Here is a 20,418-nt window from a genome sequence, read left to right on the forward strand (position 1 = left end):
CTTGCGGTTTCATTGTTTGAATACCAATGAACATGGAAGTGATTCTCATCCTTCGAGATGAATTATGGGAATTATACTTCGCATACATGATTGAGCCTTTGTGCCCTCTCTGCAATAACCAACTAGACAGACTTGTGAAAATTCAAAAGTCTTCCATTATTTTCATTTTGTTTTTGCTACAAATGATCAGTGTGAAGATGTGCACGAATCACCATTGTAACAATTTCTTTGACTTGCAACCTTAAATAAATGTTCACTTTATCATTTACTTGAATGCATTTAATACAACTTGACAATGCAGAACAATATGAGTAAGAAGTTGTACATTTATAGTATCTAAGTCCAAAGGAAAGATTTAATAAATTGTAGAATTCATATCAGCTATTTCCTTCAGTAGAGAATTTGCAAATGTACAAGAGTCACACAGAGTTGAAAATCTTAGTGAACAGTCTGTATTGTGAATGTATATGATTTAGAATATGGATGTTTTTAATTATTCAATTGCACACTCTACATGAATTTGACTCTTCTTGGTCTTGTAACAGCTGTGCTTTATCCTTACTGAAATGAGAATTTGATGAACGAAACGGTGATATCAAATCCTTTATTAGCAAGAATCATATATCATCGGGCTTCAACATCTCCAATACACCTCAGTGATCAACAATGTCACCATCAGAGGTGGATTCAGGATAGAATTCAGAACAATTGTGCTACACAAGTGGTAGCCTTTGCTGTGTGAAAAAAATTTGTACAATGTAGTTGCTGTCAGATAATGACTAGTTATTCGTTTTCAACGTTAAATCCAGTGTTATGTTCCTTGTATCCATTGCGATTCTTTCAGAGGTAAAATCGGCATTGCGCCCTTTGGCCTGCTAAATGTAGATCCCTTAGATTTTAGTGCAACTTCATAAGAGTCATGAGAAATTGATCACTGGTATGCACCCTTGTACCGCCCATCCTAGAAGTTGTTAAAATGGGCCCATTCTCTTCATAACAGCCACCAACACATTGCTACTTCTGAAGGGAATGATGTATATAAGAGCATCTGCAACAAGCATAGACATCAAGTGAATATCATTAAAAGTATTGCAGGGGTGGATCAAGAAAATCTGCAAAGAAGGGGGGTGGAGGTGTACAAAATTGCAACTCAAATCCCCATATTTGTTATATATGAACTACCAAATGGGGAATGACACCATAATGAAAATAAGAAACTGCATTGCATTGTAAATGTGTTTTCCCCCCTAGCTACCAGCATCCCATAAAATGTGTTATTACAAGTTTATATGATCAACTATTAATCAGGGAGATTGACAAAACATGGTACAAATAGACACCTGCATATATTTATTTTACCCAGCTAATTGTTTTATCCCTCCCCCCTTTTGAATTAATTTTATCTCCTTTATCAAAAGTAACATACTGCATAATTGTGTCATGTAATGATAGTTCTAACTCATAAAAACTAAACCCTTCAACTTGACAGCTTTTTATTATCGAAAATATTCAGTAAAATATGTTTTAGATCAATCACTCGGTCGTGGGTAAAGCTCACTGCTTCCGAGTTCTCAATCGGCGATTTAACTAAAAAAAATACAAGTATTATGACTTGTTTACCCGCATCTATAAACCCACTACATTCTCTTTTTGCATAAGTAGAGAATCTATATAGGTCCGTGTTTGCCCAACTATCTATTTTGTATTGCTTGTAGGAGTTATGAGATTGATCACTGTTCGTTATCTTCACCTCACATGTATGTTAATGCTCCTTTTGTTAGTATACTCGACATACACCTGATTAGTTATACATCGTACGGAATGATTTTGATATAGTTTCAATGGGAAACTCATTGGAAGACGAAAGTCACTGTTAACGCAAGGCATCCGCGACATGTTCCCAAAAGATGTTCATCACCCGTACCTGATCAACCTCTGGCCATCTTATACTGAATATACACCACCAGATATATCGCAAGTCTTTCTGCATTCTTTCTATTGGAATATTGTCCTTGATAATCACTATGATGGATCGCTTTCGGTTGTTATGAAAGGCATGGGTCACCGCCATCTGCACGACGTACGAATTCCAACCACTGTCTAGGAAATTTTCAGTGATGACAAACACTACTTTTCGATTGTGGTCAATACATTGCACCAGTTGTTCAGCTTTCCATACTCCAGGAATGAAGTCTTTCTCGGGAAAGCTAATTTGAAATCCAACATTTGTCAGCTCTTGATAGATAGTTGTGCTCACCAACTGGTAGACATCTTCATAGTAGGATATGAAAGCATCAAACTGCAAGGTCTTGCTCTCTTCCGAATACATTACACCTTTCCATCTGTTACGCAGATGTAGAATGATGTAGTCGACATGCACACGATATCTCTTTATGATAATTGCTGCCACCATTCCAATTGTTACAAAAAACAACATACAGGAAGAAATCATTAACCACATTCCAGTTTGACATTTCTTTTCGAAAACAGCAAATTGTCTTATTGTCTTCCTTGAAATAGTCCTGAAAAATTCGATGATTTTTCGATGCACATTGTTTCATTTAAATAACCAAAAAGTTCTTGATTATTCTTCATTAATCGAAGAGAAGAAATAGTATTACAATCGCAGTCAAAAATGTTCCATTTAATTAAAGTTTTCGCATGTTTCAGACTCTGAAGTACATGAAAATCAGATGTTTTCAATGACTTAATTTTGTTGCTTTGAATGTAGAAATGTGTAAGGTTTGGTAAATGTGGTGGGGATCCAAGAAAGATAATTGTCATTTAGGATAAGAAAATTTAATTTTGTTTGTTCTTTACATGAAGTGGGAGGAAGATGATGAATATAATTGTTTTGTAGGTCTAACAGTTGTATTTTGTGAAGATCACGCAATAAAGGTGCCCAGCTTGCACCATCGTAATTTGTATTTGACGCCCGAAGGGTTTTTAAATTCGGTAACGTTTTAAAAATCGAAATATTGGTGCAGTTATTGTTGGAAATGTTCAGGATCTCTAGAAGAGGAAAGTCGACTTCCGCAATCCTACTACACGGGAGGTTTGTATTGGACAAGTCCAACTCTTTCAACGTTGTGCCTACAATTTTCAACTGAAATTGATAAGAATCGGGCACATAGTGAAAGTAATTGTTAGAGAACTGTAAAACCCTCAACACGTTTGATAAAACTAACGTAATATTTGTATTCCAAACTAAACGGTCCGACAATGAGACGTTGATCGTTTTTCTGATGTTCCTAATATTATTAAAACTAGCATCAATATATTGAAGATTGGGGTAATTTTTCAATAAGTCTATTACAATACGAGGTTCCAAATGCATAATGATATTTAAGGAAATGTCCAAATATTATTTGGTTTTCACTAAGATCAACTTTCTGTACACAGATGTTTAAAAGATGCTTACAATTACTCTTGTTCAAAATCAACGATTGCCTAATAAAGGATGGGATATTTCTCGTGGATATTTCTACAATTATATTTTGGAAACATTTTAACGCTCTTACTGCTGCATTCAAGTCACATCGACCTCCAAAATTAATTCCTATCCTCAACAGAACAGGAAAAGAGCACAGGATATCTTCACTGACGTCACATCGTACGTGATCCTTAAAGTCCATTGTCAGATTGTACATGGGAGATTCCGATAATCCATTAAACGTGTTGTTGCGTAAGTAGAAAATGGATGAAGTTGGGTAAAATTTCAGTTTACTTAAATGCTTTAAACGTTTGAATTTGCTTCTGAATCTAAATCCTTCAAACACGTCGATGTGCAATTCTGTTAAAGACGATAGTCGTGATAGTTCGTTCTCCGGATAAGTATAATTAGAAATGTGTCTATAAAATTCATTGCCATGTATGTAGAGAATTTTCAATTCATTCAGATACGAAAATGACCACTTTCTTGGGGTGTGTACCTTCAAGTTGCAAAACGAAAGGTCAAGAACGCACCACCTAGGAAGACGCCTGAAAGAAAATCTATCTATACATTTTATGTCATTGTTCTTCAAATATAATGCTGAAACATTTCTTAATCAAGTTGTTTTGATGCCTGCAAAAGTTTCTGATGATATCAACGTAAAGTTATTGTTTGAAAGGTCAATAGATACTGTTTCGCCCTTAAACATTGTATTGAAATCAAGAGGAAATTTGTCATAGTTGAGGTGACTGCAATCCCACAACCATCCCAGGTTTCCACACTCATCTCTCTGATGTGTAACTTTACAAATTTTTCCTCTTGAAGTACTCACAGCTGAAATCAAATCATGAAACAATATATGACATTCTGATGCTATACACAGGTACTCGAAACATTTTATTCAAAAGATGCCGTGCTTTCCAATAAACAATATTTTCACGGTCTGCTGGAATTGCCATCGGTACGAATTTTGATTTTTCTTTTGCTGACCCTTTTATGCTCGTACAAATAGGAATTAGTTTAAGAGTTTCTACATGAGAAGAAAATAATCACGTCGACATAAAGATATATCGATAACATTTTATCTGCTAGCAGCAATAATTTCAAATCGTATGTCGATTCAATGTATCTCTTAAACTTGAAATAAAGGACACTACGAAGTCTTCAACATCTGCTTCATACATGTAGTTGCAAATTCTATTGAACATAGACTAACAATTCATATGACAAGTGGGGTGACTTCAGCCAATCCAGCGTCATCTTCTCACATTTATGTAACAATATACCATAATTACATGTAGTGCTTTATTTCTCTCAACTGATCGGGTACAAAAGTGCTTTTCCTACGTATATTAAGATATCAAATCGAGGAAGGCTACTGACAAATGAGTTGATATTACTAGGGTTTCAATAGTCTCATTTAAAACCAGCATTTCGTATGTTCTATGGTCATTAAAACGATCAAATTTACCAGAACAACCTGTCATTGGGCTACATGATGTGTATCGTAGTTCGTGCCACCTCTTTAGCCGTTCTTTACACGCTGATTTTGACTAAGATTTACTTCCGATACCTGATCACACATATGATATGGGTCCTTGTTTACCCTACTCTTGGTTGTGAATTCTTTATAGGAATTATGAGATTGAACGCCATTAATCATATTCACATTTTCATTTTAAAGACTGCAATCTACTGGATTAAATTCCAAAACGAACGTAAATACTCACAAGACATTAGAAGCATCGAAAAGAAATAGCAGAGATCCCACACCATTTTCGTAATCCTATGTGTACATTATGAACGTCCTATCTCCAAATGAAATTAATCTGATAAGATCAACACTTAAGGTATGCTAATTTCCCTTTTAATTTCAATCAAATGAGGATATATTTTGAAAAATGACGTTGATGAACATCATAACAATTGTATGTCAATACCAAATGAATGCTCCAAAGTTTACTAATTTAACGGCAACCGGAACATAAAATGTTTCTGAAACGCCTCTGTGAACACGCGGTTCCTCTGTTGATTTAGTAAATCAATTAATTGAGAAGTGAGAGATTGATATATTCATTCACAGTATCATCCACTCAAAAGTGATTGCACTTTTACTTTCCTGTCCGTTGTGAAGAATATCATGAAACTGTGTTAACCGTCTTTATAAATACCCGCCATGCAATTGTCCAACCACTTCATTTTACAACAAATTAGTTAGAAATATTCAAAATTTTACGTGCATGCATCTTACGATGAATAATTTTGACAATGTTACAAGGTAATTTTGTTTAAATCATTTAAAAACAAAGAGATTAATGGACTTAACGATCACCTGAGTAAAGAACTACATGAAAGGTGGAGATAACGAACAGTGATCAATCTCATAAATCTCAAGCAATACGAAATAGATAGTTGAGCAAACACGAACCCCTGAACACACCAGAGATGGGATCATGTGCCTAGGAGGAGTAAGAATCCCCTGTCGACGTGTCACACCGGCCGTGAGCCCCATATCCTGATCAGGAAAACGGAGTTATCGTTAATCAAAATTAGTGTGCCAAGAACAGCCTAACAATCGGTATGAAACACGTCAGATAGAATTTGCACCAATGATAGGTTGTATTGACGAACTTGATCGTTATAACAACCATACAATTTGTGAAAATCTTACTTTAAATGAGAAAGTTGAACCCCCTGTACCATCAATATGTTTGTCAGTAGCTTGCCTCGATTTAAAAACTGACTATACGCAGAACAAGCTCTTGCGTATCGAATCAGTTGAAATATATAAACACCATATCCAGGTGATAATGGAATATTCCCACATGTGTGACCGGTTAACAGGGGATGCGTACTCAACCTCTGGTGTGTCCAGGGGTCCGTGTTTGCCCAACTATCTATTTTGTATTACTTATAGGAGTTATGAGATTGATCACTGTTCGTTATCTTCACCTTGCACCAATATGGAAATTGAACAATGGAGAAGTTGACAACATCCCATTTGTCATCAAGTTGAGTTGTTAGGTAGCAGTTAATATTTACTTTCAATAAAATATCTAAATATGTAGCAGAAGTGCACGACTCTGTGGTGTCTTTTATTTCGAGCTCGCAGGGATATATCAAATCGACATATGAATGAAAGTAATTTTTGTTCCTTAGTTAATATGACTTGTCAAGTAGCCTTTGCTTGTTACTTGATAAAGGCAGTGAAAACAGGACAGTGATGTGAATTGAAAAAATGCCATTTATTTTGAAAATGACGAAGTAATTTAACAGAATAGCTAGTTAAGGTCAGAATGAGTCGAAATCAAAAATACAAGAACATATGTATCACATAGGTATGATTATACAATCTGACCCCTACAACACATAATGAAATATCGAAATAGAGTTGCCTGTAATCAAATAAGGTGGGTTTTACAAATAAAACAGGCCAGTTCGCACAAATCAAAGTAGCATAACAAAGGAGGATGTGGAGGGTGGATGGTGGGTATCAAATTAATTTTCTTTGTGTACACAAATACTTCAGCAGTCTTTGCACTCCAAGCAAACAAAGAGGAATGACCAAAGGGTCCTTACTGCGCGCTGTGATTTGTCATCCATGTACTAGTAGGCTAAGTACGGGGCCCTAAAACAAAACATTACATCATCTTAAGTTTGCCTGATCGGAAATTTCCAACCAAGACAGCGACGATAGGAAACATACCAATATGAGGCATCCCAAAAGTGAAACCTCAAACACAAAAATGTCCATACCCAACATCCATTAAACGTATATATTTATCACATTTTACTTATCCAAAATATACACAATAGAACATACACAATTAACACGTTACATAAAAGTCATTATCTACCATAATTGAATATTATTGTTAATAGATAAAACATCGTCGACATTTCTAGATGTTGAATTGAAAGCCAAAAGAGATTTTTTCTTCTCGCGTAGAAATTTCTGAATAAATTCTGCTTCATATGAATATAGAAACAGGTTAGCTAACAAAGGAGCATCATTCGTGCCCATGGCGATTCCAACAGACTGTTGGAAGACCTGATCACCAAAGACCACGAAGATATTGTCAATGAGGAACTCTAGCATATTTTATTATTTCAACTTCAGAATGCTTGTGCGTGGAATTAGAGTGGTATTTAAGAAAGTATTTTTTTTTTTGGATGACTGATCCCTAAATATGAATATTTCCGTTTTCTATTTTCGTTGAAGAAGCAACTGTCTATGATGTCAAAGTTCAGTCTTTCATTTATCGTGAGGAATGGTCGGGTAAAGTGTTGGTAAGTCATACGTGTTGATGTTGTTGATCTGCGAAATGTTTTGCGATTTCATGTTTACTAAAAGTTCTTTAGAAGTTTTGAGATTCCACATTTGATTTACACTACTTCTGGCATATGTATACGCCCATTAAGTTTGAAGTTTTCCTTCAAAGTTGTTAATATTTTAGTGAAAAGCAAAGACAAGGGCTTGGTAGAGCACTTACTGGATCCAGCTAGGTATATTTGTAAGGGTTATATGTAGTTTAGGAATCCAGTATATGTACTTTAACTTATACTCATTCAACACACCGACTGGGATATCAAATATGTCTAAAACTGAAGCATGGTCATGAAAAATTTCATCTTTTGAAAGGGCAGTTGGAGTTTAAGTACTATTACCAAACGTGGAGGTAATACCAAGTTCGTTTAAAAATACAGTTGTAATAATGAGATTTACAAACAAAGACAATGTTGTTTCAATAACATCAGATTCCTAAAAATGTCCGATCCACAAAGTGGAGGGAAGGTCTAGTACAAAATGTTTACATAGGATTATAATGACCAATTCCTGATATCATCCTGTAAAACCCCTCATTTGATAAGAAAGAGTAATCTCATAATTAATGAATTTTATATGTTATAACTTTTGAAGCTAACAAGTTAAACTGATCAAAACGTGTATACAAAAAAAATAAACATTTAAAGATGAATTATCCCACGTAATTGTAGATAATACAATGGTATATAAATGTCTCAGTAGAAATGCTAATCTCTGAGTTTAAAAGGTTTGCAAATCACAAGGCCAATTCATGTATATGGTTTCCAATGGCTCACTGGTCATTTGCAAAGGAGCACTTAGAGCCAAATTTAAGAACGAATTCAAGTTTGGAGTTGAATTGATTCACACAGACAGTGCATAATCAACGGTAATATAATGGGGACAAAGTACCAATATTTTCCAACCCAGGTATGTATTAGCTCAGTTTTCAGTGTAATTTCAACAAAACAATAAAGAGATACGGTTTTACTTTCTAAAATTTAAATAGCAGCTGAAGTTTATTTTAAGGCATTTATAAAAAGAATTTAGAAAAAGAATTACCTTGAAATGACCAAAAGGGGAGAGCTAAGTCCGCAGACCAACACAAAATGGATTATTTGTGAACGACCGAAATTAAATGTCTTGGCAAAAAAGAAGTTATGAGATTGTTAAGCCGTTCTTGGCACACTGATTTGACTGCGGATAACTCCGTTTACCCGATCAGGATATGGGGCGCACGGCGGGTGTGACCGGTCAACAGGGGATGCTTACTCCTCCTAGGCACTTGATCCCACCTCTGGTGTGTCCAGGGGTCCGTGTTTGCCCAACTATCTATTTTGTATTGCTTGTAGGAGTTATAAGATTGATCACTGTTCGTTATCTTCTCCTTGCATTGATCACTGTTCGTTATCTTCACCTTACATGCAGCTGGTGACATCTCAATATAAGTGAAAACGTCTGTACAATCACTCAATCAGTCGATCCATTATGATGAACACACTGTCTGTCTTAACTGGTTTTTCTTTCATTATCCAGCCGCAATAGCTTATGCACCATGTAATGAATAATCATAAAATTAAACTATTTTCGAAATGCTGACTTTAAACGGGACTATAGAAACCACTGTACCATCATCTGTACCCTGTACATATCATAACATGAATCGATGTACAATTAAACTACGATCTGTAATATGAAACGAAACATCAATGCAATTGCATTGAAAATAAATAGTTCCCAATATTAGCTGAATACATTTCGTACGATTATGTCGATATATTTTTCTTGCAAACTCACTAAAGATTAAATTTACAATTATCGCAAGGCAGCCGAAATATTTTTCCAAAAGCTGTTCATCGCTTGTACGTCTTCGATCTCTGGCCATCTTATACTGAATATACACCACCAGATGTATCGCAAGGCTTTTGGCATTCTTTGTATGGGAATGTTGTCCTTGATAACCACTATGATGGAACGTTTTCGGAGATTATGAAAGGCATGAGTCACTGCCATCTGGACGGCGTACGAATTCCAACCACTGTCTAGGAAATTTTCTGTAACGACAAACACTACATTTCGACTGTGGTCAATACATTCCACTAGCTGCTCAGCTTTCCATACTCCAGGAATGAAGTCTTTCTCGGGAAAGCTAATTTGAAATCCTAAATTTGTCAGCTTTTCATACATTGTTTTGCTAACCAGCTGGTAATCATCTTCAGAGTATGATATGAAAGCATCAAACTGGAATATCTTACTCTCTTCTGAATTTATTACACCTTTCAACCTGCTCTGCAGACGTAGAATAACGTAATCAACATGCACACGGTATCTCTTTATGGCAATTGCTACCACCATTCCAATTGTTACAAAAAACAACATCAAGGAAGAAGTTATCAACCACACCCCAGTTTGACATTTCATTTCGAAAACATCAAATTGTCTTCCTTGAAGTAGTCCTGAAAAATTCGATGATTTTTTGATGCACATTGTTTCATTCAAATCGCCAAAAAGTTCTTGATTATTCCTTATTAATCGAAGAGAAGAAATATCGCTACAATCGCAGTCAAAAATGTTCCCTTTAATGAAAGTTTTCGCATATTTTAGACTCTGAAGTACATGAAAATCAGATGTTTTCAATGACTTAATTTTGTTGTTTTGAATGTAGAAATGTATAAGGTTTGGAAAATGTACAACTGCAGTGGGGATCCAAGAAAGATAATTGTCATTTAGGTTAAGGGAATTTAACTTTGTTTGTTCTTTAGATAAAGTGGGAGGAAGATGATGAATATAATTATTTTGTAGGTCTAACAGTTGTAGTTTATTAAGATCACGCAATAAATGTTTCCAGTTTGCACCATTTGAATTTGTATTTGATGCCCGAAGGGTTTTTAAATTTAATAACGTTTTAAAAATCGAAATATTGGTGCAGTTATTGTTGGAAATGTTCAGGATCTCTAGAAGAGGAAAGTCGACTTCCGCAATCCTACTACACGGGAGGTTTGTATTGGACAAGTCCAACTCTTTCAAAGCTTTGCCTACAATTTTCAACTGATATTGATAAGAGTCGGGTACATAGTGAAAGTTATTGTTGGAGAACCGTAAAACCTTCAACACGTTTGATACAACTAATGTAATATTTGGATTCCAAACTAAACGGTCCAACAATGAGACGTTGATCGTTTTTCTAATGTTCCTAATATTATTAAAACTAGCATCAATATATTGAAGATTGGGGTAATTTTTCAAAAAGTTTATTACAATACTCGGTTCCCAATGCATAATACGATTGTTGGAAATATCCAAATATTCAATACATCTTCCAAGATTTGTTTTAAGAAAATCGAAACAAATCCCTGTAATTCGGTTGTTCCTAGCATGAACTTTCTGCACGCAGATGTTTGACAAATATTTACTATTATTCCGATTCAACAATAAATCATGCCTAATAAAATATGGAACATTTGAACTTATGGATATTTCTACAATTGTTCTATTTTGCAAACACTTTAACGCTCTTAGCGCTGCATTCAAGTCACATCGACCTCCAAAATTCATTTCTATCCTCAACAGAACAGGAAAAGAGCATAGGATATCTTCACTGACATCACATCGTACGTGACCGTTAAAGTCCATTGTCAGATTGTAGATGGGAGATTCCGATAATCCATTAAACGTGTTGTTGTCTAAGTAGAAAATGGATGAAGTTGGGTAAAATTTCAGTTTACTTAAATGCTTTAAACGTTTGAATTTGCTTCCGAATCTAAATCCTTTAAACACGTCGATGTGCAATTCAATTAAAGAAGATAGTCGTGATAGTTCGTTCTCCGGATAGCTATAATTAGAAATGTGTCTACAAAATTCATTGCCATGTATGTAGAAAATTTTCAATTCAGCCAGATACGAAAATGACCACTTTCTTGGGGTGTGTACCTTCAAGTTGCAAAACGAAAGGTCAAGAACGCACAGCCTCGGAAGACGCCTGAAAGAAAATCTATCTATACATTTTATGTCATTGTTCTTCAAATATAATGCTGAAACATTCCTTAATAAAGTTGGTTTGATACCTGCAAAAGTTTTTGATGATATCAAAGTAAAGTTATTGCTTGAAAGGTCAATAGATACTGTTTCGCCCTTAAACATTGTATTGAAATCAAGAGGAAATTTGTCATAGTTGAGGTGCCTGCAATTCCACAACCATCCCAGGTTTCCACACTCATCTCTCTGATGTGTAACTTTACAAATTTGTCCTCTTGAAGTACTCACAGCTGAAATCAAATCATGAAACCATATATGACATTCTGATGCTATACACAAGTACTCGAAACATTTTATTCAAAAGATGCCGTACTTTCCAATAGACAATATTTTCACGGTCTGCTGGAATCGCCATCGGTACGAATTTTGATTTTTCTTTTGCTGACCCTTTTATGCTCGTACAAATAGGAATTAGTTTAAGAGTTTCTACATGAGAAGAAAATAATCACGTCGACATAAAGATATATCGATAACATTTTATCTGCTAGCAGCAATAATTTTAAATCGTATGTCGATTCAATATATCCCTTAAACTTGAAATAAAGGACACCACGAAGTCTTCAACATCTGCTTCTTAGTTACATATTCTACTGAACATAGACTAACAACTCATATGACAAGTGGGATGACTTTAGCCAGTCCAGCGTCAACTTCTCACATTTTTGTAGCAATATACCATAATCACATGTAGTGTTTTATTTCTCTCAACTGATCGGATACAAAAGTGCTTTTCCTACGTATATTAAGATATTAAATCGAGGAAGGCTACTGACAAATGAGTTGATATTACTAGGGTTTCAATAGTCTCATTTAAAACCAGCATTTCGTATGTTCTATGGTCATTATAACGATCAAATTTACCAGAACAACCTGTCATTGGGTTACATGATGTGTATCGTAGTTCGTGCCACCTCTTTAGCCGTTCTTTAAACACTGATTTTGACTAAGATTTACTTCCGATACCTGATCACACATATAATATGGGTCCTTGTTTACCCTACTCTTGGTTGTGAATTCTTTATAGGAATTATGAGATTGAACACCATTAATTATATTCACATTTTCATTTTAAAGACTGCAATCCACTGGATTAAATTCTAAAACGAACATAAAAACTCACAAGACATTAGAATCATCGAAGAGAAATAGCAAAGATCCCACACCATTTTCGTAATCCTATGTGTACATTATGAACGTCCTATCTCCAAATGAAATTAATCTGATAAGATCAACACTTAAGGTATGCTAATTTCCCTTTTAATTTCAATCAAATGAGGAAATATTTTGAAAAATGACGTCGATGATCACCATAACAATTGTATATCAATATCAAATGAATGCACCGAAGTTTACTAATTTTACGGCAACCGGAACATAAAATGTATCTGAAACGCCTCTGTGAACACGCGGTTCCTCTGTTGATTTAGTAAATCAATTAATTGAGAAGTGAGAGATTGATATATTCATTCACAGTATTATCCATCCAAAAGTGATTGCACCTTCACGTCCATGCCCATTGTGAAGAATATCATGAAACTTTGTTAAGCGTCTTTATAAATACCCGCCATGCAATTGTTCAACCATTTCATTTTAATCAATTAAAAACAAAAAATCCATGGTCTTAACGGTCACCTGAGTAAAGAAGTAGATGAAAGGTGGAGATAACGAACAGTGATCAATATCATAAATCTCAAGCAATGCGAAACAGATAGTTGAGCAAACACACCAGAGGTGGGATCAGGTGCTTAGGAGGTGTAAACATCCCCAGTCGACCGGTCACACCGGTCGTGAGCCCCATATCTTGATCAGGTAAACGGAGTTATCCGTAATCAAAATTAGTGTGCCAAGAACAGCCTAACAATCGGTATGAAACGCTTCAGATGCTTACTCCTCCTAGGCACTCTGGTGTGTCCAGGGGTCCGTGTTTGCCCAACTATCTATTTTGTATTGCTTGTAGGAGTTATGAGATTGATCACTGTTCGTTATCTTCACCTTGCATGCATAGCTCTTATCCTTAGACGAATTTGACTCCACTTTTTTGGCACACTGTTTTTGGCTATAATAGCTCTAAGACTTCATTGTTATTTCGGATTTCAAACATTTCGGTTCAGCATCACTGAAGAGACATTATTTGTCAAAATGCGCATCTGGTGTATCAAAATTAGTACCGTATAAGTTTTACATTGACGAATTAGATCGTTATAACGACGATAGAATTTGCGAAATGCTGACTTCAATCTACACTGTTGAAACCCCGGTACCATCAACCTGTTTGACAGTCGCTTTCCTCGTTTTAAAAACTGACCATACGCAGAACATTCCACTGTCTATCGAATCAGACGAAATATATCAACACCATATGCAGGTGATAATGGAATATTCCCACATCAATACGGGAAGTGGACGATGGAGAAGCTGACGTCATCCCATTTGTCATCAAGTTGAGTTGTTAGGTAGCAGTTAATATTTACTTTCAATAAAATATCTAAAAATGTAGCAGAAGTGCATGACTCTGTGGTGTCTTTTATTTCGTGCTCTCAGGGATATATCTTATCTACATATGAATGAAAGTTATTTATCCTCCTTAGTTAATATGATCTGTCAAGTAGCCTTTGCTTGTTACTTGATAAAGGCAGTGAAAACAGGACAGTGATGTGAATTTAAAAGTGACATTTATTTTGAAATGATAAAGTTATATAACAGAATAGCTAGTTCGGGTCAGAATGAGTCGAAATCAAACATACAAGAACATGTGTATCACATTGGTATGATTATGTAATATGACCCTCTACAAAACATAATGAAATATCGAAATAGAGTTGCCTGTAATCAAATAAGGTGGGTTTTACAAATAAAACAGGCCAGCTCGAACAAATCAAAGTAGCATAACAAAGGAGGATGTGGATGGTGGATGGTGGGTATCAAATTAATTTTCTTTGTGTACACAAATACTTCAGCAGTCTTTGCACTCCAAGCAAACAAATAGGAATGACCAAAGGGTCCTAACGGCGCGCTGTGATTTGTCATCTATGTAATAGGCTAGGTACTGGGCCCTAAAACAAAACATTACATCATCTTAAGTTTGCCTGATCGGAAATCTCCAACCAAGACAGCGACGATAAGAAATATATCAATATGAGGCATTCCAAAAGAGGGGCGGTGGGGGGGGTGTCCTCTAACACAAAAATGTCCATACCCAACATCCATTAAACGTGAAAGAAACAAATTTAACATGTTATACAAAACATATATATTTACCACATTTTACTTGTCCAAAATATACACAATAGAACATACACAATTAACACGTTACATAAAAGTCATTATCTACCATAGTTACCTATTATTGTTAATAGATAAAACATAGTCGACATTTCTAGATGTCGAAATGAAAGCCACAAGAGATTTTACTTCTCACGTAGAAATTTCTGAATAAATTCTGCTTCATGTAAGGTGAAGATAACAAACAGTGATCAATATCATAACTCCTATAAGCAATACAAAATAGATAGTTGGGCAAACACGGTCCCCTGGACACACCAGAGGTGGGATCAGGTGCCTAGGAGGAGTAAGCATCCCCTGTTGACCGGTCACACCCGCCGTGAGCCCTATATCCTGATCAGGTAAACGGAGTTATCCGCAGTCAAAATCAGTGTGCCAAGAACGGCTTAACAATCGGTATGAAACACGTCAGACAGCATTTGATCCAATGCGAGGTTGTACTGACGAAGTAGATCGTTATAACGACAATAGAATTTACGAAATGCTGACTTCAATCGAGACTGTTGAAATCCCTGTACCATCAACTTGTTTGTCAGTAGCTTACCTCGATTTAAAAACTGACTATACCCAGAACAAGCTCTTGCATATCGAATCAGTTGAGATATATAAACACCATATGCAGGTGATAATGGAATATTGCTACATAAATATGGGAAGTTGACGATGGAGAAGCTGAAATCATCCCGTTTGTCGTACATTGGAGTTGTCAGTTTGTCGTTAACTGAATAAAGTTTACCCCGACTGTATACTCGTAGGTACTAAAAATATAATTTCTGTGGTTGAAAACACATTTTCGAATAATGTAAACTGGGTTATCAGCTTTTCATTTGATACAATGGTTTATTACTTTTTGTCATATTATTGAGTGATGTGAATTGATTATGGGTTTCATGACCCAAAATTGAACATAGTTGTAAGTATTAAGTGTGCCAAATGTATGTAAATTTCTTTAAGATTTGAATTTTGACATTTAGTTGCATTGTATATTCATCAAATATTTTTCCAGGCCGTCATGTTCAATACTTCTATTACATTTCAATTGTGTTGACATATACAGCTGGTGACATCACACCTCTCTACGGGACGCAAACCACTCACTCAATCAGTCGATCGATTATGATGAACACAATCTCTGTCTTAACTGGTTTTTCTTTCATTATACAGCCGGGATAGCTTATGCACCATGTAATGAATTATCATAAAACTATACTTCCACGTGAATCACACAACAGAACACACCACTGCACTGTCTCATTTTCCAATATAGAATTACGCAGCAATATGCACACTGAATTAACATAAACAATTATCCGGGGCTAGGCACCAAAACACAGTATGACTGCATGAAAGGTTACGATAACGAGCAGTCATCGATATCATAAATTCCATAAGCAGTACAAAATAGAGAGTTGGGCAAACACGGTAAACGGAGTTATTCGTAGTCAAAATCAGTGTGCCACAAATGGTCTGATAATAGGTATGAAACACGTCAGACAGCATTTGAACCAACGATAGGTTGTATTGGCAAACTAGATCCTTATCACGACCATAGAATTTTCGAAATACTGACTTTAAACAGGACTTTTAAAAACCCTGTACCATTTTCTGTACCCTGTACATATCATAACATGAATCGATGTACAATTAAACTACGATCTGTAATATGAAACGAAACATCAATGCAATTGCATTAAAAATAAATAGTTCCCAATATTACCTGAATACATTTCGTAAGATTTTGTCAATATATTTTTCTTGCAAACTCACTGAAGGTTAAATTTACGATTATCGCAAGGCAGCCGAAATATTTTTCCAAAAGCTGTTCATCGCTTGTACGTCTTCGTTCTCTGGCCATCTTATACTGAATATACACCACCAAATGTATCGCAAGGTTTTTGGCATTCTTTGTATGGGAATGTTGTCCTTGATAACCACTATGATGGAACGTTTTCGGAGATTATGAAAGGCATGGGTCACTGCCATCTGGACGGCGTACGAATTCCAACCACTGTCTAGGAAATTTTCTGTAACGACAAACACTACATTTCGACTTTCGTTAATACATTGCACCAGCTGCTCAGCTTTCCATACTCCAGGAATGAAGTCTTTCTCGGGAAAGCTGATTTGAAATCCTAAATTTGTCAGCTCTTCATACATTGTTGTGCTAACCAGCTCGTAGTCATCTTCAGAGTATGATATGAAAGCATCAAACTTGAAGGTATTACTGCCTTCCGAATTTATTACACCTTTCAACCTGTTACGCAGGCGTAAAATAACGTAATCAACATGCACACGGTATCTCTTTATAGCAATTGCTACCACCATTCCAATTGTTACAAAAAACAACATCAAGGAAGAAGTTATCAACCACACCCCAGTTTGACATTTCATTTCGAAAACAACGAATTGTCTTACTTGAAGGAGCTCCGACAATTTCGAAGATTGTTCGATGCAATCGGTTTTGTTAAGATCACCAAAGAGATTCGAATTATTCTTCATCCAACGAAGCATAGAAATATGGCTACAGTCACAATCTAAAATGTTCCCTTTAATGAAAATTTTCGCATATTTTAGACTCTGGAGTACGTGAAAGTCAGATGTCTTCAATGACTTAATTTTGTTCTTTTGAATGTATAAATATGTTAGGTTTCGTAAATGTGCCACTGCAGCAGGTATTGATGAGAGATGATTTTTATTGAGGTAAAGGTACTTTAACATTGTTTGTTCTTTGAATAAAGTGGGCGGAAGATTATGAATGGAATTGTTCTCTATATCTAACAGTTCTAAATTCTTGAGACCGTCGAATAAAGTTACCACCCTTGCATCAGCTATAAAATTGACTTTCATATTTGACGCTCGAAGGATTTTTAATTTTGTTGACGTTTTCAAAATCGAAATATTGGTGCATTTATTATAGGAAATATTTAGGATCTCTAAAAGAGGGAAATCTATTTCTACAATCCTACTAAATGGGATATTTGAATTGGAGAGGTCCAGCTCTTTCAAAGCTTTGCCTACAATTTTCAACTGAAATTGATCACCATCAGGTATATCAGGAAGGTAATTATGAGAAAATCGAACAACTTTCAACACCTTTGAAAAAGTGAACTTTATATATGGTTTTGAACTTAATTGCACTAGGGATGAATTTTTAATTATATTACTAATATCCCTGAACTTATTCCTACTGAAATCGATATGATAAAGGTTGGGGTAATTCCTCAAGATGTCGATTACTACTGACGGGTCCAGAGATGTAATTCTGTTAGATGAAATGTCCAAATATTCGATACATTTTCCAAAATTAGTTTCAAGTGGATTTACAGAAATACCCATAATTCGGTTTTTCCTTAGATCAATGTTCCTGACACAGATGCTGAGGAGATAGTCACAATTCTTCTTATTTAAAAACAAGGGTTGTCTAATAAGAACTGGAATATTTGAGGTTGCAGATATCTCTTCGATACTTCCATTTTGCAAACACTTTAACGTCTTTAGCACAGTATTCAAGTCGCAGAGACCACCAAAACACATCGCAATCCTTCTGAGGAAAGGAAATGAACACATTATATATTTACTTACGTCACATCGTACCTTGTGATGAAAGTCCATTGTCAGATTATAGATGGGAGATTCGGATAATCCACTAAACGTGTTATTGTATAAATGAAAAATGGACCCAGTGGTATAAAATTTCAACGTGCTCAATTTCTTTAAACGTTTGAAATTGTTTCCAAATCCAAATCCTTCAAAGACGTCGATGTGTAGTTCTTGCAAAGACCATAGTCTTGATAATTCGCTCTCGGGGTAACTATAATTTGAGTAAAATTGATTGCCATGTATGTATAGAATTTTTAAATTACCAAGAGATGAGAATGCCCTCGTTCTCAGAGTATATGTCTTCAGGCTACAACACGAAAGGTCAAGGACACACAGCATTGGAAGACGCCGAAAAGAAAATTCATCTATAAATTGTAGTTTATTGTCTTTAAAGTACAATGCTGTGATATTCCTTAATATAGAGGTTTTGATGCTTGCAAAAGTTTCAGATGATATCAAGGTAAAGTTATTCCTTGAAAGGTCAATTGATATTGTTCTCCCTTTTAACATTGTATTGAAATCAGGAGGAATTCTTTGGTAGTTAAGCCGAGTACAATTCCATAACCAATCTTGGTTTCCGCATTCATTTTTCTGTTGTGTAACTCTACAATGTCTTTCCTTTGTGGTTGCTAATGCTGAAATCATATTTTAAAACATTCATAAGACAATGTAATTCAGAGTATTCAGTTTCCCAAAAAGAAATATAAAAAACTCACTAGACATTTGAAGCATCAAAACGAAATAACAATTATCCCACTTCATTTTTGTAATCCAATGCTTATTGCAGTCTTTTCTGAAAATGAAATAGGTCTGATATGAACAACAAATTAACATTGTGGGTTTTTATTAAACTTTGTTTAAGGAAAATATTTTGACATTTTGAAAGATAAATATACAACAACGCGACCGTTGTCAACAAATAACATTAGGAAACAATAACGCCAACATCAAATTAATGTACAGGGTATTTACATAGTACTTGCATATACACAATAAATATAAAATCAATGTAAATGGTATGTACATTTCCCCTAATATAGCACTTACAAGTTTATCACTTCGGATTTCAAACATTTCGATTGAGCATCACTGATAAGACATGTTTTGTCTTATCAGTGATGCTCAATCGAAATGTTTGAAGTCCGAAAAAATAAACTTGTAAGAGCTATCACTGATAAGACATTCTTTTTCGACTGACTACATCCTCACAATATGTAAAACAATAAATAATAATTTCTGGAAAGAAGTGTTTTCTAGTTGGATCAAAATTATTGAAACCCCTAACAAAGAACTAGATCTCTTTGAGCATATGTGGTATAACCCAAACATCAAAATAAACAATAGTTTCATCTTCTGGTACTATTAACAGATAACAATTGCTTTATATGAAATGATTGAGACTGATCAGTAGACCAGGCAAAATTCTTCCCCTTACTCTCCTTATCGCCCTCTTTCTCCTTCCTTCTCCCCAACTTTTCGAAATTAACTACCTTTCACATTATACATATACATATGCACTCCTAAATATACACATATATGTTTGTACTTGCTTGAAATGTGTATATACTATATTATCATGTATTGTTAATATGTAAATGTTTATTTATTGTGAAAGCAAGCAATAAATGAGTTACAAAAAAAAGACATTCTTTGTCAACATGCGTATCTGGTGCATCAAAATTGGTACCGTATCTGTTTTACATAAACAGAAAAACAGCATATATACAATGTCATCAGCTTCTCTATCAGTATCACTCAATCT

At 35.2% G+C, this 20,418-nt stretch overlaps 3 protein-coding genes across 3 annotated transcripts; all 3 read right to left on the minus strand.

The window, feature by feature from the left end:
• Positions 1–1,054: 1,054 nt before the first annotated feature.
• On the minus strand, positions 1,055–2,749 carry LOC125655142 (toll-like receptor 6). Its single transcript, XM_056143010.1, has one exon. It carries the CDS (start codon positions 2,459–2,461, stop codon positions 1,874–1,876), a length of 588 nt encoding a protein of 195 aa, XP_055998985.1. The 5' UTR covers positions 2,462–2,749; the 3' UTR covers positions 1,055–1,873.
• Positions 2,750–6,659: 3,910 nt separating this feature from the next.
• Positions 6,660–13,177, minus strand: LOC125655118 (toll-like receptor 6). Its single transcript, XM_056143009.1, has 3 exons — positions 12,895–13,177; positions 11,804–12,004; positions 6,660–10,195 (listed from the first exon to the last, which is right to left on the minus strand). Exons 1-3 carry the CDS (start codon positions 12,938–12,940, stop codon positions 9,555–9,557), a joined length of 888 nt encoding a protein of 295 aa, XP_055998984.1. The 5' UTR covers positions 12,941–13,177; the 3' UTR covers positions 6,660–9,554.
• A 3,518-nt stretch (positions 13,178–16,695) lies between these two features.
• Positions 16,696–19,497, minus strand: LOC130046322 (toll-like receptor 2 type-2). The gene is made up of 2 exons (XM_056143008.1): positions 19,373–19,497; positions 16,696–19,291 (listed from the first exon to the last, which is right to left on the minus strand). Exons 1-2 carry the CDS (start codon positions 19,488–19,490, stop codon positions 16,842–16,844), a joined length of 2,568 nt encoding a protein of 855 aa, XP_055998983.1. The 5' UTR covers positions 19,491–19,497; the 3' UTR covers positions 16,696–16,841.
• Between the last annotated feature and the right edge of the window lie 921 nt (positions 19,498–20,418).

This window comes from Ostrea edulis, chromosome 7, assembly GCF_947568905.1.
Source record: "Ostrea edulis chromosome 7, xbOstEdul1.1, whole genome shotgun sequence".
NCBI classification, from domain to species: domain Eukaryota; kingdom Metazoa; phylum Mollusca; class Bivalvia; order Ostreida; family Ostreidae; genus Ostrea; species Ostrea edulis.